This window comes from Convolutriloba macropyga, chromosome 13 (genome assembly GCF_964194025.1).
Source record: "Convolutriloba macropyga chromosome 13, txConMacr16.3, whole genome shotgun sequence".
NCBI classification, from domain to species: domain Eukaryota; kingdom Metazoa; phylum Xenacoelomorpha; order Acoela; family Convolutidae; genus Convolutriloba; species Convolutriloba macropyga.
This window is the reverse complement of record NC_134480.1, coordinates 44578515-44605719: the sequence shown is the minus strand read 5'-3', so window position 1 is coordinate 44605719 and position 27205 is coordinate 44578515. Positions and strand designations below refer to the sequence as shown.

At 34.4% G+C, this 27205-nt stretch overlaps 1 protein-coding gene across 1 annotated transcript in view; it reads left to right on the top strand.

Moving 5' to 3' along the window:
- LOC142352125 (calpain-1 catalytic subunit-like) overlaps window positions 1–25181 on the top strand; it is a 74750-nt gene extending 49569 nt beyond the window's left edge. Inside the window, exons 10-13 of the mRNA XM_075404497.1 lie at window positions 22597–22844; window positions 23588–23712; window positions 23949–24088; window positions 24462–25181. Coding sequence (XP_075260612.1) covers window positions 22597–22844; window positions 23588–23712; window positions 23949–24088; window positions 24462–24657 — 709 coding nt within the window. The 3' untranslated portion in view covers window positions 24658–25181. The remainder of the gene's footprint in view (window positions 1–22596; window positions 22845–23587; window positions 23713–23948; window positions 24089–24461) is intronic.
- Window positions 25182–27205: the final 2024 nt, after the last annotated feature.

Genomic DNA, 27205 nt, shown 5'->3' with positions numbered 1-27205 from the left:
TAAACTCGTAGTCTAATGATGGAAACAGTTTGATAAAAATTGTAGTCTAAAAAAAGCGTGGTGTCTGTGTTGTGTGTGTGGTGTGTGGTGTGGACGGTCTGTGTGTGGTGTGTGTGTATGTGGTGTGTGTGTGTGTGTGTGTGTGTGTGTGTGTGTGGTGTGTTTGGGGTGTGTGCTGTGTGTGTGGTGTGGGTGTGGTGTGTGTGGGGTGTGTGGTGTGTGCAGTGTGTGTGGTGTGTGTGTGGAGTGTGTGGTTTCTGTGTGGTGTATCTTGGTGTGGTGTGTGTATGTGTGGTGTGTGTGTGGTGTGTGTTTGGTGTGTGTGCAGTGTTTGCGTGTGGTGGGTGTGGTGTGTGTGGCGTGTGTGGTGTGTGCAGTGTGTGTGGAGTGTGTGGTGTGTGGTGTGTGGTATATCTTGATGTGTGTGGTGTGTGTGTGTGTGCAGTCTGCGTGTGGTGTGTGGCTTGTGTGCAATGTGTGTGTGTGGTGTCTATGTGTTGTGTGTGTGTGTGTGTTGTGTATTTGGTGTGTGTGGTGAGTGTGTGTTGTGTTGTGTGTGGTGTGTGTATGTGTGCGCGTGCGGATGTGTGTTTGTGCATGTGCGTGCGTGTGTGTGTGCGTGCGTGCGTGCGTGTGTGTGTGTGTGTGTGTGTGCGTTGTGTATGTGTTTGTGTGTGTATGTGTGTGTGTGCGTGTTTTTGTGTGAGTGTGTGTGTGTGCGTGTTGTGTGTGGTGTGTGTTGCGTGTGGTGCGTGTTTGTGCGTGTGCGTGTGTTTGTGTGTCTGTGTGTGTGTATTTGTGTGTTTGCTTGCGTGTGTGTGAGTGTGCGTGTGTGTTTGTGTGTGCATGTGCGTGTGTGCATGATTGCGTGTGTGCTTGTGTACGTGTGTGCGTGTCTGTGCGTGCACGTGTGTGTGCGCGCGTGCGTGTGTGTGTGCCTGCTTGCGTGTGTGTATGTGTTTGTGTGTGTGTGTGTGTGTGTGTGTGTATATGTACGTATGCGTGTGTGTGTGGGTGCGTGTGTACGGTGTACGTGTGTGCGTGCATGTGCGTGCGTGTGCGTGTGTGTGTGTGTGTATGTGTTTGTGTGGGGGGGTTGCGTGTGTGGTGTGTATGTGTGTCTGTGTGTGTATGTGTGTGTGTGTGTGTGTGTGTGTGTGTGTGTGTGTGTGTGTGTGTGTGTGTGTGTGTGTGTGTGTGTGTGTGGGAGGGGGCATGAGGACAAAACGAAGAACAGATCCGACGAAAAATCACTTTCATTTGAAAATGTAATTGTCCACAAAAAATAAAAATGAAAAACCAATAAAACTGTGTTCAATTTTGAAATGATTGCAACAGGTGTTGATTCAACCTCGGAGTTTTATAATTTCTCGGTGGCGATAACAACCGTGTGGTAATTTTCATTATCGCGAAGCGCTTCGAGATATTAAGTCAGAATTTCGACCTCTGCAGAGTTATTTAACCGTGCTTAAAACACGAAACACGCACGTTTTAAAATGACGAAAGTCAATGGAAGTCTACTTCTGAATAAGTAACAACTTCTGGCGTTTTAACTTCCGGGACTGTAGACTTTTGGCATTTTAAAATGTGCACGTGACTGTTTTAAGTAAATAATGCGAATTTGTAGAAGTCACTTAATTTTTCGGCTTAACTTACTGACCCACCACTCGGTTCCCAATTAACGCCAGCAGTTCTAAGTGACTTCACGCAGGATCACGTAAACTTTTGTGAGTCATCGAGGTGTTAATAAAATGCCAGGAATTACTCGTCTGAGAGAAATAGTCGTTGATTTAGTCAAAAGTACTAGAAGTGCTTGATTTTTATCGTTCGTTTATCTATATTAGTTTTTAGAGAAGTTTTTGAGTGGCGAAAACTTGTTATCAGATGTGAACAAAAAATGTGTTTTGAAAGTTTCTCCAAAGGCCTAATCAATTGGTTTTTAATCACTTGACAAAGTTTTTATTATAAAAAATATAATTAATAAAACTAAACTCTGACTAAAATAAAAGCTGTTTTTACAATACGACTATACACAAAATGACAGCTTCTTCACAAATAATTGCTTATCCTTTATTTAAAACACTGTGTAATTTGATGTGGAGTTCAGAATCACATTGCTAATTATTTCACTTTCATTAATGCGACGTTGGTTTCGTTTGAATTGCGCAGCTCCTTCTGTTCAAATAGATAAATGAATATATGGGAACCATAACCAGCTGTTGTTTAATATGTAACTACATGAACACCTCTCTTATACCCAGTAGGTGGAAGACCAAATATGGTAAATGTCACAAATATATATAACAAATTGTGGCAAAATAATAAATTGAATTGAGTTAAAAATATAATTTTTCTTTCGAAGGAATTCTGATATTAACCTATTTTGTCTTATTGACACACAAAAATGCTAGGTAAGCTTTGAAAGGAAATCTATATGATCCTGTATTCTAAAAATAGCAACATAGTGATACACAAATCAGTAAGTTGCTTGCAAATATCCAAAAACTAAAACGTAAACCTATAAACAGACCCGGGTAATTAAATTTTAAAAACAATACAAGATCTTTGAGAATCTCTGTTGCAACGAAAAAGCTCAACTCATATCTTGGAAATCGATCCATATATTTGTCCAAAACAGTTGCGAAAAGATGATATTCAGTTATATTCAAACGTAGTTGAGTCGCAGCAAGCTGAGATTTGCCATAGCGTTTGAAGCAAAATAGCAATAAATAAAGTTCACTTAGCCAATGGCCAATGAAGCTGATCGCTGGTATAGGAATTAACGCATCACAAACAACCGTTATCAAAGCATATCCAAGAATTGCTGTCAAAAAATATGGATCTTTAATGATTCTTGTTAAATCGTAAAGTTTCGCGCAAGCTTTGTCTTGGCTCTGTGATTTAACATGTGTTTCCTGCATTTCAAAGTTGTTTGGGTAATTTGATACAGTGACATTTCTATTACCTACTCCAAAATTAGTTAATCCTGAATGTCCGAAGTTTTCTGAAACAACAGGAGCATAATTAGGCACTTTACAGTTGATACCAATTCAAAATAATTCTTCACTGTTGTGTATGTAAACAATAATTAGAAATTGTATTCAAAAATAAAATTCGTTAAATTCATGTACGTTTTCTGGCCAAACTTCAGTGCACAATTTTTATAGAACTTTTGGAGGCCAAAACTTACCCAGAGGTTGGTGGCAGAGTAAATCAGCGCTGAATCAGTATAGAGACATTCTGTTTTTTTAGGATAGCCAGTACTCTGTTCATATCCCAATTTACACGGGCCAATCTTGATTTTGGAGTAAAACTTACTTCATGAAAAATAATATGCTCAGCTTAACTCCCGCCAACAAGTTTTGTTTTATATGCGATTCGAACTTCCGCGTGGGTACTTGTAATATATAGTTTGCGTCGTAACCACTGAGATAAATGGGCGTTGTAGTAATTGCCTACAAACTGGCTTATCTATAAGTAGTGTGTATACTACTATAGTAATTACCAGTTGTAAGCTCAAAAGTATGACATGACTCTGCCCAGACTTAATTTTGGGGTGCGAGTAATTTTCAAACTGTACGGGATAAGTTTAGCCTGGGCTAACTTCATGACCTCAGTATTATCAAATTGTAGAAGAACTGCACATAAAGAAACCTAAAATAATCTGGAAATGCAATTTTTCAGAACTGAATTAGGTTTTACACTTGAAATGTGCTGGTTCAGCGCTGAAAAGCTCTGAGACTCAAGTCCGGGTAATTTTTACATCTTCCGGGCAAAAAAATACGAATATTTAATTTTTGAGCTCAAAAATCATTGCAAATTTGATTTATAGCTTTACAAAAGTTTGCAAAATATTTTTTGGATTTCTATAACTAATTGCAAATCGTATTACAAACTTGAAAATTTTTAAAACGTTCTCTCTACATATAATTAAATAATTTACAATTTATGATATTAATATGAAACAGTAACCAACTGTTTATCAACTCAATTTACAAATTTTATCAAATACGTTTTTAAACACTAGGGTAGATCTTGCTGGAAGCCGGAAACATTTAGATGTAAATGATTTTTGTCTTAAACAGCTAAGTTAATAATTTTGTACACACCACACATGTTGGGTTTTCTAAACATCCAAATGGACACATAACAGACAGATTTTGCCTCATGTATGCAGATACGCGAACATATACATAAACAGATACATAAACAACCTTTGTAGCTCTATCACTGTGACTTCAAATATTAGTCGCGGTGTCAAAAGTTAGGAGGGACATTTCAACGACTGAACTAACTAACAATTGGGGTGTCGGGAATACCAAGTTCATAGCATGCAAGGAATAATGTAAAATTGAAACAAAAACTCTAAAATATGGGCTTTGCGGTTATTTATTGCCAACCTAATGGAGATACATTGGTGCCATTCAGTGGAAATTTTTACTTCTGTTCTGTTGATACAACAAGATAGCTGGCGAATCTCAATCAAAATGTTTATTGACTCCGGGCTCAATTGTTAATCTTTGTTCAGCTGTAATCCGCCAGTTCTGGTTACCTAGATTGATAAAGTTTAGATTTTAAAAGCTCAGTAAACTGATCTCAGTCGAGACTGGTTCATTTGTGAGTTAGATTTTTGTCTGACATCTTTCCGTGTTTATGTTCTTTGACTTTTTTGCTCAAGCGTTTTTGTTTTCTCATGCAACATGTTGAAATAACGTTTAATCTATAGTCATCTACTATTCATGAGTCGTTTGCATGTCAACTCGGGCTCTTAACAATTTATTTACAACGTTCAAACAATAACCATGCTTTACATGCTTACAACCAACTCAGACTGTAAAATTCCATAAGACAGGATTTAAAAAACAACGCGTTTTGAATGTTTTTAACGTCTCTTCTTTGCTTCTACTTTTTTTCATTTCATTTCTTAATTTCATTTAAATACAAAAAACTCAACAACTCAAAGGCGCACAAAAATACTTTCAATTTTGAGTGCAACTACACACAGAACTAAACCAAAACTATATCAAAAAAGAGAAGCATTTTAGAAGAAAAACGATGAATAACAACATTTGTTTTCTAGCTCCTTTTCGAACTGTACTGAAACAGTTTTAATGTTTAATTCGGTTAATCTATACAAATGTTTAAATTATCATTTAAATTTTTTTTTTGTGAGGAACAACTCTTTAAAGAAAGCGAGAACAGAACTGGAATTTTTACTGAATCGGATAACTTCCGTGGTTTTTAAGTTATCAAATTTCAAAATCTGTTCTAATCACTGAAATATTTTAAATGCAGTCTTCGATTGCATTTTTTTAGCACCATTTATTCTACTCATAGACTGCCTCAAAACAGCAAAAAACAATGTGAAATATAGAAAATCATTGTTTCTGAACTTGTAGTTTATTTCAAGCATTACATGGAATATGTTCCCCTCTTGAGATCTACATTCATTTATTGTTTCTTGCTTTTAAAATATCCTCTTCTGTACTTTGGGGCTAAATGTCAATCAAAATGCAATCGCAATCAACAAAACAATTCGAATTCCAACATCTCAACAAAAACAGTGTGAATTGAAAGACAGCTTGAGGATCTTTTTTGTCTGGTTAAATGAACGATTGAAATTGTGCAAATCATTTATAAAACCTCCCGTTTTAACAATAAAGAGAGTTCAATTAGCCCCAGCTTAAAATAGTTGGTGATTAACTAAGTAAAATAAAAACAGACAAAAAGTTTTCCACTAAATAAGTAAATTAAGAATTTCAAACAGTGAAAAGCAAATTTTTATGCAAAACACCTACCTAGCAGGAACCCTAACAATGAGATCATCAGTAGGAGATAAAATTTTTCAAATTGGATTAAATGGGCACACTGAAGCAAAGTTATTTGCCAAACCTCAATTTTTCTAAAATCTCTTTTACCGAAGTTTTTTAAAATTTGAAGCAAAATAGTTAGCTAAATCTGCTTCTTTATGCGCGTTTGTTAATCTCTTCCTCAGACGTTTTGAAAATTTTTTATCCCTCTGAAAGTCTTTCTTTTGACTTTAATTGTGGCTGCATGAAAAACATAGCAACATAGCTGGCAGATTGCCAGAACATAGCCGCAATAACTTTGTAGATCTGCAGCCTCGAAAAGATAGTATCAGAAACAGGCAAGAAAATTCTTCTTTTAATTAAATTATCAGACTTTACATTTGTATAAAGAATCTGTCAAACTTATTGCTCCTTCTATTAGTTGCTCCAAATCAACCTTCTATTAGAGTGGCACACGCGTTCTTTGACCTTATCTCTTTGAACTAAAGTAAAGAAAAGTCTATTTTAGAGTCATGAAGTCATTTTGAGAGTGAGGTAAGTCAAATGTGTACAAAAATTTTGTCACGTCTATGGACCAAAAAACGCGCTCCACTGAGAGTGAAAAATGACGTTACGAACGCAATTCAGTTGAAATTGCGTGAACAAATGGACAAAAAGCAGATTTGAAGTGGTTGCGACATCGTATGGTCGTAACAAAAATCTTGACAACGAATCTGAAAAACATAGCAGGACGTCCTGACGTACAATTCAAAGAGTTTTCATGACTAAAAAAAACTAGACCTAGATATGACTATGAGTGAATTGGGAAAACCATTCCTCAGAAAAATCAGATAAAAAAACAAAAGAACAATGTCAAAATGCCGCATGTGGACAAAAGAACCACTAGTGAGAAATGAAGATTTTGTTCAAACAAAAAAACGCGGACTAAACAGAACTATGAATGGATTGGGGAAAAAAGCACTAGCGAGAATGCGATTTTTTGTTCAAACACCGTTTTCTAGCTACTTTAAAATTAAAGTGAAAAATTTCACGCCGCAAAACCAATCACTTTTTCGCTCCACTTCCTTGTTCGGCGTGACCAAAATCACTACTCCAGGTTGACTTCAAAAATCATGAAAATGTGTGAGCAGATCTTTAAAAATAGACAGCACCCACTGCGATTCAAATTCTGTGAACTGTACAAAACGAAGAGAAGGCCAATAATGGCACCAACTATCGCAGTGCGGCTATAAATAACACAGAACGTTAGCGAAACAAAAATACTGAAATATGGAAACAAATGAAAAGTATTAGTTTAATTGAAATTAATTAAAATTAAAAGTTAATGTGCACTTGCAAAACTTCTTATAGCACTGATTGATCTAAAATGGTACATGCAAACTAAACCAAATACTATTTTTAAAAATTTTTTAGTCCAAATGAAAGAAAGCACTGAAGATTGGAACGAATTTTGAACGACAATCATAGTCTTCAATAATTGAAATTTTTTGAAACTGTCCGCAGCAATGATCTCTGGACTCCTTAGGCCTGAGATTGTTTGTTATTTGGTCGGTTTCGTGCGCTTATGATAAAACTTGCTCTCTCAGGATCTTAAGTCACCTCTAAAACAATGCACAACATTAAAATCCTGAAAAATGATTATTTTGATTTACATAGTCCGGAAATGAAAAGCGAGAAAAGCATTTATCAACTATTTTCAAAAATCACTAATGATCAAAAGAAGCAGAAATATTTTGAAAATGTCAAAAATCATACAACAAGGACAAAAATTACTCAGTTTATTCTTCTTTTAGTTTTAACTGCCACCAAGTTTTTTTCATCAAAACTGTTACTATGTAAAACAAAATTCGTTTTTCAGCAGCTCTGAAATCTGTGACAGAATACACCGTACCTTTTGAAGACAGATTTTCAACATGACGTATTCAGTCGGTTGATTTATTTAGGCTGTTCTTTTTCAAGAAAAGAGCTTTGCTTTGTTTTTTATAATAAGATAGTCAATTTTCCTTTTTTACGCAGAGAGTTCACGTGGCAAGAATTGATACAACTCAAGATATGCAGAGATTTGTCTCCCTGGTGACAAAGAGTAGCAGGAACGCAATGCAAAATGGGGACGGAAAAGCTTTTCGGCGCACCATTTCGCTAACAAAAAAGTCCTATGTTAAATCGACCTTAAAAAACCTCTCGTAATAAGTTTTGAGTAAAAATTTTAACTAAAAGCGACTTTTTGTCTGTGCATGAGAATTGCTAAAAAGAAAAAGCAGATTTGGTTTGCAGTTTTCTAGAACTCAAGAACTTACTACATAAATGTGTTTCTTTTTGCGCAATTTGTTTCTCTTTTCCTCGGATGTTCTGGAATAATTGAAGCGAAATGGTTAGCAAAATTTGCTTCTTTTATGCGCGATTTGTTTATCTCTTCCATAGAATTTTTGAAAAATGTTTATTACTTCGAAAGTCTGTCATTTGACTTTCACTGTTGCTGCATGAAGATATCACATAACTTTAGCGAAGAAAAGCAGTGAAAAAAAATTGGAAACACATTAAAAATATAAGTTTAATTAAAATAGTTTAAAAATAAAAATGAATGTGGGCTTGAAACACTTCTTCTAGCACTTATTGATTAAAAATGGTACATGCAAACTCAACCAAATTCCATATTTTAAAATTTTTTAGAAAACTATGCTTGCAATCTAATTAAATTTCAATTTTTTACAATGTTTTGACAAATTGGATAAAACACTCGAAACCAAAAAAAATTTGAACCACTATCATAATTCTATATTTCTCAAAAGATAATAAATTTTCAAAAAGATTCAGCAATCATCTCTGAATCGCTTAGACCCAAGATGGTCACTTTTTTGGTCGTTTTTGTGCGCCATTGATGCAACACGCTCGCTCAGGCTATTAATTCATTTGTGAAGTGATGAACAACAAAAAATCTCAAAAATGGTTATTTTTGTTAACAAAACCGAAAAAAATTTTGAGAAAAACATTCAAGTACTCTGTTCAAAATCGTGTAAGATTAGAAGAAGCCAAAATATTTCGAACTTATAAAAAATATACATTAATGACAAGAAAAAACGCAGTCCTTTCCTCCTACAGTTTTCATTGCCTAAGAAGATTTTCCTCGACATTGTTATATGGAAAAAAAAAATTGGTTTTTCAACACTCCTAAAATCTGTGATATCATATTTGACATTATCTTTTGACGAAAGTTTTTCAACATGATGAATCAAGGCGATCAAATTTTTTGGGCTTTATCTTTTTCAGTAAACGAGTTTTTTCTTTTTCTTTTTCAGTAATACAGCCCATAGTTCTTATGTAGTCATAAATTCAGTTGGCAATAATTGATACGACTCATGAACTGGGTACATTTTCCTCTGATGATATAGAGTAGCAGGAACGCAATGCAACAACGGGACAAAAACAAAAACATTTTGGAGCATCAATTCCATCTTAGAAGGAACCATGTTAATTGCACTTGAAAAACATCTTTTAATCTGTTTTAAGTAAATTCTTAATTTTAACTTGGTTTTTTTTTGTGTGCCGATGAGCGTTGCGAGGCAAAAAAGGCAAAAAATTGGGTTCATGTTTTCTAGAACATCAGAAATAACTAGCTAAATCTGCTTCTTTACGTGCGATTTGTATATCTGTTCCACAGGTGTTCTGAAAAGTTTGCTGAAAAATAGTTAGCTAAATCTGCTTCTCTATAAGCAATTTGTTTTTCTGTTCCATAGAAAATGTGAAATATTTTTGTCACTTTGAAGGTCTATCAATTGACTTTTATTGTTGCCGCAGGAAAATAACACAGAATTTTAGCGAAACAAATACACTGAAAAAAACATGGAAACACTTGAAAAGTATTAGTTTAATTAAAATATATTAACATTAAAAATTAATTTGCGCTCGAAAAACTTCTTATGGCATCGATTGATCTAAAATGGCGCATGTAAACTAATTGAATTTCAAGATTCTTACAATTTTTAGTCAATTTGAGATAAAACATTTAAAACCAAAAAGAAAATTTGAACCACACGCACAATTTCCAATACGTAAAAAGTTTGAAAAATCATCAGCAATCATCTATGAACACCTTAGATCCACGATCGTCACTTTTTAGCCGTTTTTTTTGCATTGATACAACACGCTCTCTCAGGATATTAATTCATTTTTAAAGTGATGCACAACAAAAAATTCGAAAATGGTTGTTTTCATTAACATATTCCCAAAAAAACTTTGAGAAAAACATTCACTCTATTCAAAACTCATTTAAGATTAGAAGAAGCCAAAATATTTTGAATTTATAAAAAATTGTACATTAAAGACAAGAAATAACTCAGTCCTTTCCTCCTACAGTTTTCACTGCCTAAGAAGTTTGTCCTCGACATTGATATTTGAAAAAAAAATTGATTTCTCAACAGCCCTAATATCTGTGATATCATATTACACCGTACCTTTTCACGAAAGTTTTTCAACATGATGGATCAAGGCGATCAAATTTTTTGGGCTTTATCTTTTTCAGTAATACAGCCCATAGTTCTTATGTAGTCATAAATTCAGTTGGCAAAAATTGATACGACTCATGAACTGGGTACATTTTCCTCTGATGATATAGAGTAGCAGGAACGCAATGCAACAACGGGACAAAAACGAAAACATTTTGGAGCATCAATTCCATCTTAGAAGGAGCCATGTTAATTGCACTTGAAAAACCTCTTTTAATCTGTTTTAAGTAAAACCTTAATTTTAACTTGGTTTTTTTTGTGTGCCGATGAGCGTTGCGAGGCAAAAAAGGCAAAAAATTGGGTTCATGTTTTCTAGAACATCAGAAATAACTAGCTAAATCTGCTTCTTTACGTGCGATTTGTATATCTGTTCCACAGGTGTTCTGAAAAGTTTGCTGAAAAATAGTTAGCTAAATCTGCTTTTCTATAAGCGATTTGTTTATCTGTTCCATAGAAAATGTGAAATATTTTTGTCACTTTGAAGGTCTATCAATTGACTTTTATTGTTGCCGCAGGAAAAAAACACAGAATTTTAGCGAAACAAATACACACAAAAAAAGGAAACACTTGAAAAGTATTAGTTCAATTAAAATAATTTAACATTAAAAATTAATTTGCGCTCCAAAAACTTCTTATGGCATCAATGGATCTAAAATGGCGCATGCAAACTAATTGAATTTCAAGATTCTTACAATTTTTAGTGTCAATTTGAGATAAAACATTCAAAACCAAAAAGGAAATTTGAACCACACGCACAATTCTCAATACGTAAAAAGTCTGAAAAATCATCAGCAATCATCTATGAACACATTAGACCCACGATTGTCACTTTTTAGCCGTTTTTTTTGCATTGATACAGCACGCTCTCTCAGGATATTACTTCATTTTTAAAGTGATGCACAACAAAAAATTCGAAAATGGTTGTTTTCATTAACATATGCCCAAAAAACTTTGGGAAAAACATTCACTCTATTCAAAACTCATTTAAGATTAGAAGAAGCCAAAATATTTTGAATTTATAAAAAATTGTACATTAAAGACAAGAAATAATTCAGTCCTTTCCTCCTACAGTTTTCACTGCCTAAGAAGTTTGTCCTCGACATTGATATTTGAAAAAAAAATTGATTTCTCAACAGCCCTAATATCTGTGATATCATATTACACCGTACCTTTTCACGAAAGCTTTTCAACTTGATGAATCAAGTCGATCAAATTATTTGGGCTTTACTTTTTTCAGTAAACGAGTTTTTTATTGTTCTTTTTACTAACAGGCAATAGTTCTTATATAGTCATAGAGTTTAGTTGGCAATTATCGATACAACTCATGACCTGAGGGGGACAAAGAGTAGCAGGAAAATATCTCCCGCAAACATATCTGAACTCCTTAAACCACGGTTGTTGTTTTTTTGACAACCTTTTTGGACTATTTTCAAAAATCATTGGGGATCAAAAGAAGCCAAAGAAGCAAAAAAACTTTGAAGTTATCGGAACTCATAAAACAATGACAGGAAATAAATCAGTCATTTCTTCCTACAGTTCCAAACATCTACAAGGATTTTCTTTCCTCAGCATTGTTCTATAAAAAACAAAATTGGTTTTTAAAGCAGTCCTAAGCATTATAAAGCAGCCCTTAAAACTTTGATATCAGATTGCACCAAACTTTTTGACGACAGATTTTCAACATGACGAATCAAGTCAATCCGTTTATTTAGGCCCTTTTCACGAAATGAGTCTTCTGTTTTACTTTGTAACATAGTTCATAGTTCCTAGGTAGCCAGAAAGTTCGAGTGGCAATAAATGATACTACTCAGGACCTGGAAACATTTTTCCCTGGTGTCAAAGATTAGAAGGAACGCAATGTAAAAAAATGGGACGGAAAACATTTTGGGAGCAGCAGTTCTGCCTCAAAAAGTGTCATATGTTAATTGGATCGTGAAAACTTCTCGTTATTTGTTTTGAGTGAAAATTTTAACTAAAAGTCGATGTTTTGTCTGTAGATAAATGTTGCTAATTGACAAAGCAGATTTGATTTCATGTTGTTTCGAATACCAGAACTGAGAATCTGAAAAAAAAAATTTTTGCTGTAAAAATCCGCCAAAAGCTCAACTATCTCGGAAAACAGATAATCTGTTTCAAATACCGAAAAAAGGTTTCTGTGTTATTCCAAAATGCTTCTTAAAACTCATCAAAATCTTTTTTTTTCTTTTCGAAATTAGTTTTCTACTTTTTTCTCAAATACCCTTATATTTCATCCGCCCGATTGTTTGTATTATGTATAGGTATCAAAAAATTTTCACAAATTTTGTCTTCAAAAAAATATTGTTAAATTCTGGTCACTAAAAAACCCCTGAAGTAGTATCATCGAAATGGTTGCAAAAAGTTTTGGTAATGCGGAAAATGTAAGTTTGTAGAAAAAAATGAAAGTTAGGTGTTGTAGAACTTTGTTTCCAAAGATTTCCTATGATATTACATTTCGCACTTGTAAGCAATTTTTTGGTCTTGTGTGGCAAAAAACGTCGCATAAATTTCCCCCTCAGTTAAGAAATGTTGGAACAATAACTCAACAAGTGTGCAACATATTATAAGTAGAGCTGTGAAAATCGGCTGGTGGTATTGAAATTGGGTGGTATTGAAATTGGACCAAAATGGATAAAGTTGGCATACTTTTTAACTAACCCCAATAAATCAGAAATTTTGCTCATTGTAATGTTTCATTCAAACTCTACTTAATTTTAATTGATGTTGCTCATCAATTGGCAACAGATCAAGAGGTCATGACGTGATTACAGTTGATGTTTGATTTTGTCCCAACTGCTACAAAAACGAGATGCGTCTGCCCGCAACTATTTTAACTGAAACAAAACACTGATAACTCAATACTTGTTCTGAACAAGCTCTCTAGATCGATATGTAAACGATTAATTACAAATGCTAAATTTGTACAAATTAAAACTAAGTCTGATATCAGCCACAAAAACAAATTATAGATTTTTTGTTCTGTAGTAAATCTCAGACACCAGCTCAATTGTTACAGTCCTCATTGGGTGAGCTTATACTTAAAGTGTATCTCTGAATTGATGTTCAGAACAATTTCCATAGCCAGACAATTTTTTTCAAGCTTTTTCAAGTTATTTTGACCCTTCGAATTTTTTCTATGTAAGGTAATAATGCCGCAGTGACTAGACTTACCTGGTAAAGACGAGTTCGTCAAACTTCGGTTGTTCCCAAAATGTTGCAATTTATTTCACTCCTGAGAAAATGAATGTTAGCTCTCAGTTAATTTTTAATGGAATTTTGTTTATCAGACCTTATAGGTTGAGGCATACGCAATATGGGATAAGCCGCTCAGCAGCAAAAATGGGAGGGGGGCGAGTTTTTCATGAGCCGAAGAACTTTTAAGAACAATGTTCACAGCACTACAATCTTTGCAAATGATGATATTTACATTTTGGTAAAATGAATCTCTTCGTATAGTTTGGTAGAAAGTCTTGCGATTGAAATGAATACTGCTGTGAATTGAAAAACTTTGAGGTCTCTTTTCCAGTGTGCTCAATTATAAGCTTTGTTTTAAAGTTGAAAAAAGATATAAAGAACTGCAAATACATATCACCAGTTACCAAATTACTTATTTCATGCTTTGATACAAGGGCTCCAACATTCGCCGATAAGAACACAATTGCGGACGTTTGTTTTTCAAGTTTCCTTTGGGAGTAAACGAGTTTGATTTTCTATTTGAGTATGAGCTCAAATAACTCGTTAGTTTAATATACGGTTATTTGCCAAGATTATATCAAAATAAGAACAAAAATGTTATAAGGAAAAAATATTCAAACAAGACGGAACTGCCCTAAGTATTACTGTTTGAAAGCTTTTTGTTAATTGATATTTCTTCTTTCAAAATTTTTTGAGGCATAAAAATGGTAATGTATCAAAGCTTCAAAATAAATTATGGTTTCATTTACTTTTCTAAGGAAAACATGAGTTTTGATTGCTCTTAGGCATGCCTCATTTATTGAGTTTTTATGTAATTTTGTTTGCACGTCCGTGATCTAGCTAGGGAGCTATATGAGTTTCTAAAACTTTTCTGATTGATTGTTGTACTAGCCAGAATCGGGGTGGTTGGGCATTTGAGTGACTGTCAAAGGATATTGTTCCACCTGAATTGCCTCATTTTGAAGATCATCTCCTGGAATCAAAGCAATGCTCAAGTTGTCGCCTGCTGAAAAGAAAATTTATTATAAAATATCTTTTAATCATTTAAAATCAGTGTAAATATTAGTTGTCTATTTTTATTTGTAATTACAATGAGTGGTTCACAGTCAATTTAACTAACTTAAGTTGGTGGTAAATATAAAAAGTTTGTTTTCTTGTTCTCCGTTCTCCTTGCTTTCGAGAAAACTGGAGTTTTCAAAAATGTTTGCTTGCAATTTGATTTCATTTTAACTTTTAGACGAAAGCTTTCGATGTAAGAAAATTATCAGGCTTTCAATTTTTATCTGTTTATATTTTTACCAAAACGAATTTCAATTTTTGTATCTTACCTTATTCAACGAAGAACTTAGCTACAGCAATGGTATTCCTTAGCAGATTTCACTATTAGAGATTTTTCTATTATTCAGAGGTCAATGTTTTTGCGCTGTAATCAGAGGATCAGAACTGATGTAGAGCTAGGTGAAACACAATGGAATCTCGATAATTTAAAATCAAAATGTGCTATGATACCATTAATTACCTACGGCTACAATATACATTGAAATAAAGATACTTCGCTTCGTGAAAAATTAACAAAATACGCTTCAGGAAGAAAAAAACAAGACTTTAAAGCTCAAATGATTTTTTGAAAATTCTAGTTAATATCTCCTGTTCTCCCTGAAGTGAATTCTGTTAATTTTTCCCGAAGCGAAGTATCTCTTACTTCATTGTACATTGTAGCCATAAGTAATTAATGGTATCGCAACGAAACAAAGTTTTATTTCGTCCTACCATTAAGAATTCTCGATGACCCAGATCTGATGAACCCGTTTCCGCTCGGATAACCGCTATCGCCTTCTGACCACCTTCTTTGACCAGAATTAAGAATGTTCAACGAAATCGAGTCCATCGTAGCTTCAATTGTATTATTGGTAATCTGCACTTGTGAACAAATTGTTTCGTCAATTGTTTGAAAAATGAGAGCTGCTACCAAGTTAAATAACTAAAATAACCAATGTCGACATCGGAAGCGAAAGTATAGTGTTGATTTCGCACATCTGCTGCGCGACTGAAAATTGCGCAAAAAAATTATAAAAATGGAAAAGTTATCAACATTGAAACACAATCTCGTTTACGAACACGCAATCGTTTCCATATCTGAAGCCGTTATTTTCTATACCGAATAATAACACTGACTTCGAATTGATCAATTTTGAAAAATTTCAACACCTTATTTCGGTTAGAATTTGTGCAGAAACCTTTTTAATTACAAAAACATTTCTTGTTACACAAAACACGAAATGAATTCCATTTTGGCCCACAAACCAAGTGTTTAGCTTGATTTGAGTAACTCGAGCAAAAAGTGAATAATAACATGAAATTCTTAAATCTTTTTAAACTAAAACAAAGAGAATTGGTAATGTGTGTTTCCTGGGTCGAGGTGTCGTCGCCATTCAACGGGAAATTATGTAAGATAATTGGTGAATGTGTAAAATTTAGTAAAATAATCGGTGAATGCAGTGAAAGTACATAAATCAGGCGTTGAAAGCATTGAAAAAAATTTTATCTCTTGGTAGCCCTGAAATTATATAATTTCACCGCTGAATTTAGCAATGAAATTACATAAATTCATAACTTGGAAAAAAGTGTCTGCGGTGAATGCGGTAAGCGGTGAATGCGGTTAAATTACAAAAGTTCACAGCTTAAATTAGCGGTGAATTTACAAAAATTCACCCCTTTGAAAAAAGTGTTAAAATGTGTGAGATCAGCAGTGAATGCAGTGAAATTGCTTGAAATCAACGCTTAACTTAATGGTGAAAACACATGACTTCGCCGCTTAGAAAACGCTCCGAATTGTTTTTTTTGTCCAACGAAGTCAAGATAAATTTAACAAAAGACGCTCGAAAATATTACTTCCGATTAATCATGCATCTTTGTGAAACTTTTTTGAAGCTGTGAATTTATGTAATTTTACGACTAGAGTAAGCAGTGAACATGCAAAAAATCACCATATTTGACCGCTACAGTTTGTAATTTCACCGCTAATCTCACAAGACTTCAACGCGCTTGTTTTACCGAAAGTAGACCGAATTGGATTTAAATTCAAAACAAGTTTGATAGAATTTAGTTAGAGTTGGCACAGTAGACGAAGATGTGACTGAGATGCAGGAGGGGAGGTTTGATTTCGTGTAAGGACGGTAATTTGTTGTAAGAGGTGAAATGTGGTGATTTTTTGTAAGATCACTTCTTACTCTAGCGGTGAAATTAAATGATTTCATCGCATTTCACTGCAAAAGTTTGCCCTAAATTTGCAGTGAAAAAATTCAATTTTTCACAGCTTATCTTACATATTCTTCCGATTTTTTCTTGAACCCGAGTTGCACAAAATGTTTCTACCCCGCTCAACTACGTTTTTGACTTTGTTGTCCACCGAAGGCGAAAGGGATAGTGATTTTTTTTGAATTTGAAATTGTTCAGAAATAAGGGTTTATCCGTTCAAAATATTTAGCTCTGATTAATATAAAAAAGGAACAAAAACTCATTAGAGGACCGATAATAACTGCCAGAATGGACCATAAGATAGAAGACAGACAGCAAAATTAAATATAAACAACAAGCATTATTTATTTTCTGAAAAAATTAATGAAAAAATCAGAATAGCATTAGATAAAGAAGCACCTGAACTAAACGATTTTGTCTTCACCAGAAAAGATATGTGATCTGTCTTTTTTAACGAGAACAACTAACAAGTAGAATGAAAACAAATATAGCAAAATAAGAAAATACGTTTATACTTTCAAAAAAAATTAAAATCAAAGACTTAAAAGCAATTAGCTATCATGTTAATTCAGTCAATGGCTTTATTTTTACTTTCATACAAAACCATTGAGGCCTGTCATTGTCCAAAATTTCATACAACTACAAAAAGAGCAATTACAAACGAAACTCGAATGGTCATTTCATTTTTGCGAGGAAACGGTTTCGAAGCCTATAATATCAAAAATATTCACTGAAAATTTAGAAAATAATCAATTGTGCCTTATGTTGACAACCTTAATGTGATGTGCACTTTTTTATCATTATGCAGTTATTATGATGATTGGACAAGACAGCAAAAGAAAACATCAAAAATTTAAAAATGGTCAAATTAAAATTAAAATTATGAAAGCAGGTAGTTTCATCGCCGAAAAAAACCATTGATTAATCATTAAAAAAGCAAATAGAAATTCATTCTAAATAACTTGAAAAAGATTGCAATCTATATTTTTAATGGGACAACGATAAAAGGTTGCAATGGCATATCTCAAAAAACCATTCTTTGAAAACAAATTTTATAAATCAATGAGACATTGCAACCATTAGTTTTCAACCAATAATCGGTAAATGCTTTAAATTGGAACGACCTATCAAAACAAAGTGTACATGTCTTTAGTGAGACTAAATCAGAACACCACATATTAACACTGAATACAGACAGAAATCAAACTTTCGCAACCAAAAGTATTGAAACGGTGTTGAAGCTAAAACAACGTCTGCGTTTTAGGGTTTTGTGTGTTTATTGACCTCATTTTATCACTAAATTAGAGCCTCCAATAATTCAGGTTTGATTTTGAAGTCTCTATTGTCTGTAACTAACCTTAAATCAAAAAAGGTAGAAGTTTTTTTTTTAAAAAAGTAACAGCACTCATCACAATCTGAATAGTTTTTAATCTATGAAAATCCACAATTGGACCAAAACTCTCTTGATCATCTGCTTCTCCTTTGAAACCCAAAAAATTAGCAAAAGTTATCCAAATAGCTAATTTGGCCATAAACTCCTTAAACCAAAAAGGCATGAAGTTTGGATACTTGTTCAGTTATATTACTAAAGTAGCATTATGTATTAACTGAAAGCAATGGACAGTTTCTTTAGTAGCACCCCAGATACCGATTTAGACATCTTATTAATGAGAGTAAGTCGTAGGAATACGAAAAGAAAACAAGAATCTAGTAAATCTCTGAAAACAAAAAATTGTTTGATTGGACATTAATGGAACAAAAAGGATCTCTTATTAATTGAAGCATTAATTGAAAAAAGTCTTTTTTGTATTTGGGATGAAAAAAATGCTGAAAAATATTTCAAAAACACAGACCACAAAATTAATTTGATTCTTTTTGCTGTGGAAAACTCAACGATGAGACCACAACTGGCCTTGCTATCGCTCTGCGTGGCTGCTGAAAACGCATTTGCTCTAAATGATTGCGTAATATGTTTTTCTGCTAACGAGAATTGTAATTTATCAAAAATTATTTTTGCGTTTTTTTCAATATTGGTTTAAATAATCGAAAGACCGCAAAGTGTTTTTGAGAAAATTTTCTTAGGAACCGGAGGTACAATTAGCCAGTATCTGAGTACATATCTCAGGAATTTATCTCAGGGTTGTGTCAGCTGGTTTAATGCATCTACCACCAATCAAACAGGACAAATTTGGCCAAATATGCATAATTGATTCAAAGTTTTTTTAAAAATACATAGGAATGCTGAAGTTTCAAAAACTTAGCTGATAACTTTGCCTTATGATTTAGTTCAAACAACGTTCCATTTCTCTCATATCTTTAAAAGTAAAATCAATATGACTCTCTTTAATTGTTGAAATTTAGCTGAAAGTTTAGCAAAAACTGTAGGTTCAAAGAATTCAATTCACGCACTTCTTTTTTTAAAAATGTATTACCAATGAACACTTCGTTAACAATTTTATTATATTTTAGCACTAATTCATCAACAATTAAACAAACATTACGAAAGATCTGAACAAAACATTTGAAGTTAGGCTAATGCTCCCAAATAATTAAACCTCCGTAACTCCTTGGAAAAACTGAAAATAAAAAAAATCATTTGAATTTGAATTTCCACGCTTGACAAGCTTTCTAATGATACCGCACAAAATCCTGTGCGATAAATATATCGATCGGCAAAAATTGACTGAGCAAAAAACTCAATTGAGTATATAATCCCCCCACCCAAATTGGGTCGGAACAGATAGCTATAACATCAATTTATTAGTTTGTTATTTTATTTCAGTCACGTCACACCATACTACTTGAGTTATAACTGGCAGTTGATGCTAGTCAATAAGGTACCTTCGAGACAATTAATAATAAGCTTTTATCATTACAGCACAAAATAGGAATCAATATTTAATTTTTCGTTATTCCACTTATTCAACTTTTCCAGCCACACTGCTGGACAAATTTCTAATTTCGAATTTCAATCTTTCTTCCCGGACCGAACTCCAAGTCTATATCAGTACTAGGCAAATCTAAATCCAAGTCTTATTTAGTTTCCCAGTACTGGGCAAGTCTAAATACATGTCTTACTAGTCTGGCAAGTCTTAAACAAGACTTGGATAACACTTGGAATTTGATTCCCAAGTCAAAACCAACTTTTCAAAAAATTTCGAGTGAATTTTTCGAATTCCGAAAAATTTCGTCACGTGCCACGTTTTCCGAGTTAATTTTTAGCCACTCTCCCGGGGTGCTTTGAAACCACCCGAAACCCATTCAGTACGATCAATGAGCACCCCGAAAGGTCAGAGTAGGCTGTATTAATGAGTTTTCAGGCAGTTATGGGCCGTTTTCAGCCGTTTTTCAGCCATTTCGAGTCGAATATTAGCCGAAAATCGACAATTCTTGATTTTTCAGATTTTGGCAAATGTCGAACAACATAACTCGGGGCAAAAGCAAAATCGTTAAAAGAGGACACAACGTGAGGGTGCCCATGTTCAACCGAGGCCCTCTCGTTCAATCCAATTATGATACAGCACTGAAAAATGTTAAAAATTTGAGAGGAGAAGTCGACCCAGAGGAAGGCCGTTGCAGCCAAAACAGCCAAAGTACTGGCCAATTGAACTTTGTTTTGCCCCAATATCAGCTTGTTCAGGAGCCAATGCTGCCCTCTGTTAGTTATAGTGTGCTCTTTTTAATGGGTAATGGTGATATGTCGAGTTATTATAGAACGAGCATTAGCTAACTCGGATCGACGGGGGTCGATTTACCCTCTGCTCGTTGGCCGGTCTCTCGCGAACCACTTATTAAAATAAAAAGTCATATACATGGTTGTAGAGCTTATTCCAAGGGGGTTCTAATGAGCCAGTTCTGGTTCCGATTGGTCTGTTCTTGACGTTTTTTTTCCGGCAATTTTTGTCGTTTATCCGGCTATTTTTGACGTTTTTCAGCTATTTCTGACGTTTCCCCGGCTATTTTTAACGTTTTTTTGGCTATTTTGACGTTTTTCCAATTGTCAAGTATAAAATCAGACTTGGATTTAGACTTGCCAAGTCTAAAATCAGACTTGAATTAGACTTGCCAAGTCTAAAATTAGACTTGGATTAGAATTGCCAAGCCTAAAATCAGACTTGGATTTAGACTTGCCAAGTCTAATATCAGACATGGATTAGACTTGCCAAGGCTCAGCCCAGACTTGGTTTTAGACTGCTAAGTGTAAAAAGTGAAATGATCATGGTTATGAATCAGTAATGAAATAAGACTTGGATTTAGACTTGTCCAGTACTGAAATTGACTTGGCGTTAGGTCCGGATTGACTCACTAGAATCTGATGAATTTTCCAACGCAAAATTGTTACCCAATGTGCAACATTAATGAAATTGAGACATGCAAATATTATTTTTCTAATAGACGCCTAATTGCGTACAAGAAAACCGTTCTTCTGTATGTAATATTAGCACAACTTGATCTTGCGTAATTGTTGATTACAATTACATAAGATTAAATGCAATAAAACTCCAATAAAACTTTCAGAAAATTTATAATTAGCTTTTGAAGTTTTCAAATTCGTTGGCTCTTGCAATTCAGTACCAGCTCTGCGGAGAAATAGAAACATTTTTGTCTGTTTTCATTTCTTGCATTAATAAAATATTTCGCAAGTTTTCGAAAACTAATAACTGATCTTTTTTGTTTTTAGAGTACCCATTTTCTTTAAAAACTTATCTCTTTAAGGAGCTATAATCCAAACTTTTAGAAATTTCATGCAGTTTTATTTATTAGCTTGGAGAGTACGACCTAGCTGTCAGTTTCTTATAAAGAGCCGAATTGAAATTTTTTTCGTCTTAACTTTTTAAAATTTTTCTGCAAGGGCAAAATTCACATAATCAGTTCTGATTAGAATCCATTCATTCGCAAACAAATGGCAGATTGTCGGAGTCAGCCCAGACTTGGATTTAGACTGCCAAGTGTAAAAAGTGACATGATCATGGTTCTGAATCAGTAATAAAATAAGACTTGGATTTAGACTATTCAGTACTGAAATTGACTTGGCGTTAGGTCCGCGTTGACTCACTAGAATCTGATGAATTTTCCAACCCAAAATTGTTACCCAAAGTGCAACCTTAATGAAATTGAGACATGCAAATACTATTTTTCTAATAGACGCCTAATTGCGTACAAGAAAACCGTTCTTCTGTATGTAATATTAGCACAACTTGATCTTGCGTAATTGTTGATTACAATTACATAAGATTTAATGCATTAAAACTCCAATAAAACTCAGATAATTTGTAATTAGCTTTTGAAGTTTTCAAATTCGTTGGCTTTTGCAATTCAGTACCGGCTCTGTGGAGAAATAGAAACATTTTTGTCTGTTTCTTGCATTAAAAAAATACTTCGCAAGTTTTTCAAAACTAATTAGCGATCTTTTTTCGTTTTTAGAGTGCCCATTTTCTTTAAAACCTCATCTCTATAATAAGAGATATAATTCAAAGTTTTAGAAATTTCATGCAGTTTGATTTATTTGCTTTCAGAGTACGGCCTAGCTGTCAGTTTCTTATAAAGAGCCGAATAAAACTTCTTTCGTCTTAACTTTTTTAAATTTTTCTGCAAAATTCATATAATCTGTTCTGATTAGGATCCCGTTCATTCGCAAACAAATGGCAGGTTGTCGGAGTTAATCTTCTTCAGACGGGTTCTCATCAACGGATTGATTTCTTTGGTCTTTTATTATTGTGGCCATGTGAACTTTCGTTCAACCAATTTGATGATTTTCTGGGTTAATCACGATTAATCGCGATACTTGATTAATTTGAAACACAATTTTCTAGGTCTTTTGTCCTGCGTGCCTTCACAGAACACCCCATAGAGATCGAAGCCCTGGACTACAGACCCAAGAAGAAGCTGAGAATAGACCAGATAGACATTGGGGACTTTGCGAGTGACAAGGACATCACAATCATGAACGAGTGTCTCAGAAGGATCAGCAATGTCACTCACAATAATGACTCGGACAAAGTCTATGCTCAGAATATGGTTGACGTGTTGACAGTTTTGGTGTCTGAGGACTTCCTGAGAGGTAGTTTGCATTTTGAGCTCAAATCAGACTTCTAGTTCGACAATTTGTGTAGAAAATTAACATTGGGTCATCAAGCCAACTGTGCAGCAATTTGGTTTTCACTTGAACTTTGAATCCAAGATAGTCTGGCAAAGATCACTTTTTTGCTGATATTATGACACTTTTGGCCTCTGAAAAGTTCTCAGATGGATGTTGCCTTATGTTTGCATATTTCTTTAACTTTTCCAATATGCGTCGTAACGCTGGTCGAGAATTACTCTATGAAAAGACTCAAATTGTTGGGGTGGGGGTCACGTACACGCATTGATTGAAATTACACGATCGAGTACATGAGTAACTAGTGAAATATCGAGATAAAACTTTAAAGGTTTCACGTGTCCACGCACTGTATTTTCAGGTTTTGTTAGGGTAGACTCTGCTCTGACTTTCAAAGATGCAAGGGTTCCTGGGGTTCTTGTTTATCATTAACGAGCAATCTCTTTCTATAAAATCTGCATACAATTAATGTTTTTCTTTAATAATAATAAGTGTTAATTTTGCAGAATCAATCGTTTGTTTTTTTGCTAAGCTAAAGTCTGTCGATGATTTGATTTTGAAAGCAATAATGTCCGGCGTCTCCGGATAAGAACTATCATAGCAGGATTCTGGAGCTGCTCAGGTTCAATTTTGGTTCTGAGTTTTTTATGTGCAAATTTATCTTATAATCAATTTTTTTCTCGATCATATTCTCTGTTGTGTTTCAGAAGAAGAGAGTATTTCACTGGAGAGCTGCAGAAGCTACATAGCTCTCGTCACTGACAACAAGGGCCCACCTGAGATATCAACAGAAGACGCTGCTTCATTCCTAAAACTCATTCTATTCGTCAGGGTAAGAATCAATCAGTTCTGCCGTTCAATTTTTTCTTTACTGCATAATCTTTTTTGTAAAAACTAACAAAGAAAACAAATTATTAGAGTTTGAACCCAATAGTTTTTGTTAATCGATTTTAAGACCAATTCTGCCAATCCGGAAATTTTTATATCTTGAATCAAATACAAGCAATGATGACAAAAACCAATCAAATCATGAACTTTTATTCGCAAAATCTTGATGTCCTTGTCTAGAAAGCGTTTCTGGCGTGGGTGAGTCAACAGAGTGAGAAACCAGGTCGCCCTCCCTACTCCATTGATGCCCTCTATCTGCAACAGTTCCTGGTTGGACTCCAGATATACATGCCAAAGACACTCGTTGGAAAAGCAGCCAGGTATCTGAAATAATTTCCAGTTGCTTGCAAAGTTTTGAGGTCTGTCCCGATCAGAGCACCGCACCCAGGAAATTATAGTCCCGCCCCCTTATTATGAATATTTACGGCAATTGGTTGGCTGTACATTCTATGACCACGACAGGGGGGGGGGGGGGGTTGGACAGACCAAAGTTTTGTACTTTGTTCTGTCAATTGACAGATAGTCTGAAAGTTGTTTCGAGGTTAAGGTGAACAGAATAGATCAAGACCAGATATTTTTGAATACGTCCATCCCTCTTTTTGAACCTGGCCTAGTTTCATAAATTTTCTCTCGCGAATTTCAGTTTTTTACGTTTCAAAATTTTCTTAATTTGTACAGTTTTTGGTTTTTCAGTCGGTTTATGAACCCCCACTTTGACCCCTCTTCCAAATCCAACTCCAAAAAGGGAGAGATAGACTTCAACGGGCTGCTGAACATAGTTCTGCGACTACTGGGCGCCCTAGATGCGGCCAGAGAGGTCAAAGGTCAAACCCCGAAAGAGACAAGGCGATTGCTACTACAGACAATGGAGTACATGTTGTGTGTCTAGTAAATAATAAGAATTATTGACTAAAAACTGATACAGATAATTATAAAGATCTACGGTTTCTTACCCCTTCGTGCCCCCTGTCGCCCCCGCCCACTTAAAGGGTGCATATTATTTGAAACCCCCCATTCACAGCTCTGTGACCAGGGAGCATAACCAATTAGCGATGGCGGGCACTAACGGAAAAAATTCGAATCTACCTTTTACACTTACAAATAAACATTAATTCTTGTTAAGTTTACGCGAGTCTTTTTCAGCTTATCTCACCTTTTGGACGATTGTTACGTCATAGGGTTATAATTTATCATATTAGGGTTTGACTCTATAATCCCGCAAATTGTATATATTGAGATAGCTGTAATTAAGCCATTATTAATTTGTTGGCAGATTTTATTTTTTATCCCTGTGCTATTTGCAAAAAGAATTTGATTTAATAATTAGAAATCAGGAACTATCATCTTCCACAATTAGATTTTACAGTTTAATACAAATTAAAACAGTGAATAAATTGATTTTTTAAAATCTGAGTTTTCTTTCAAATTATGAGCTTTTTAAAATCGAAATCAAAATTCAAATCAAATTTAAAGTTTGCGTATTTTTTCTTTAGAGCTTAGCTAGCCTCACAAGTGATCGCTGAATGAACAAAATTTGCGATCATGCATACGTGTACCAACATGTTTCCATGATTCTTCTGAGCTTTTTCATTCGTTTGCCAGAATCTTGTAAACTTTTGGTTCCACAAGATCGAGAAAGAGTATCACGAGAGAGAGAAGAGAGAGAGAGAGAGAGAGAGAGAGAGAGAGAGAGAGAAGAGAGCGAAAGAGAGAGGCGAGAGAGGGGACGAATGAGAGAGAGAGAGGAGAGAAGGAAAGAGGGGCCAGAGAGAGGGGCGAAAAAGTGAGAGAGAGAGAGAGAGAGAAAGAGAGAGAGAGTGAGCGAGAGAGAGAGAGAGAGAGAGAGAGAGAGAGATAGAGAGAGAGAGAGAGAAAGAGAGAAAGAGAGAGAGAGAGAGAGGAGAGAGAGAGAGAGAGAGACAAGATGATTGAAACTTTGCTTTGGCTTTTGCATGGGCCTTTATAGTTTCCTTGACAATTAGAGAGAGCGGCCCTTTTCCTGAGCTAAAACAGCGGCGCACCTATGAAAGAATTCTAGTCGCCATTAAGGTCAAAGAGAGCACCTCGGCCGCCAGGACTATTATTAACAGAATTGGGACAGATGGGAGATTGGGCTTGAAGAACGTCCTTGTAGGCAATGAGGTTTCAGTTGAGAAACCACGAGCCAGCAAACAAGTACAAGCAAGCGAAAAAGATCAAGAGAGTGAGCATACAAAAACGAGCGAATGCTATGATAACACTGTAGTGCAAAAAGCGCTAGCCACGCTATAGTTTTTGTTTCTAAAATTGCTTTATGCATTAAAGTTAACTATTTAACACAGCTTCCAGGATAACTAGATAAATTTAATGATCAAAATTGCCTTTATAGCAAGACAAAGTGAAAGTGAACTTCTCAATTGGTGGAGTACTAACAAATATAAAAAAAAATGTTGAAACCTATTCCAATCGTTAGTTTCCAATAAAGAAGACAAAAAAATAAGAAAAAAAACTTGTACCCCTCGTTTACAACAATTGTTTACATCGTAAAATGGAAGTCCAATGTGACGATTTGGATGGTTGGGAACATTTCAATTGTTTGCCGAATATATAAACGTGATTTCAAAATGTTGCATGAAGCTGGCAAGATTATTCTAAGATTTCACATTTATAAGGACTCTACCCAAAAATAATTGGGAGCCAATTCTGCTCTTGAAAAAACATGTCCATTAAGCCTTGTTCTGATCGAAAGGCATTCTCTGGAAAAATAGAACCCCTGATTATACTTTTGCCAAAATTGAGATTTCCCAAAAATCTAGCATTAATGTTGCAACTTTTCATTCAATTTTCAATATTTTTTACAAGTTTTAAGTTAGATCAGCACTAAGACTAGACTATAGTAAATTAATAAATTCGAAAATACATTATCATTAAAAGACGAAAATTTAACTTCAATTTTTTTGTTGAAAAAATACAAGGGAAAAGAAGAGAAAACTTTAGAATGAAAACAATATCTCCGTTGGAAGTTTTTAGTAGTAATGTACTAATTGTTTAACGCAATTATCAGACGGGTAAATTATAACTGGAAAAAGGCCAAATCGTTTGCCAGTGACTAAAAAATTTTCACTTTGTTTTGCTAAAATATTTTTGCTCCGAATGTAGTACCAAAAACAATTTTAAAAAAATTGTTTGAGACAAAAACTAATTAATGACATATTGATAATCCTGTAACATTTTTATTGCCTTTATTGATCAAAACATAAGTTCATTATAGCATTAGTGCATCTGAAGAGAATTACAGAACACAAGATAGCCATTTTCAACAATTTTATTGATGTTTTTTATTGCAATTGTACATAATTTTTTGAAAATTTGGCTACAAGATTATTATTTATCAATTTCAATATTAAGTAAACATGCCATTGCAATGATGTCCAATTTCGGCAGAAATTCGGGAAGAA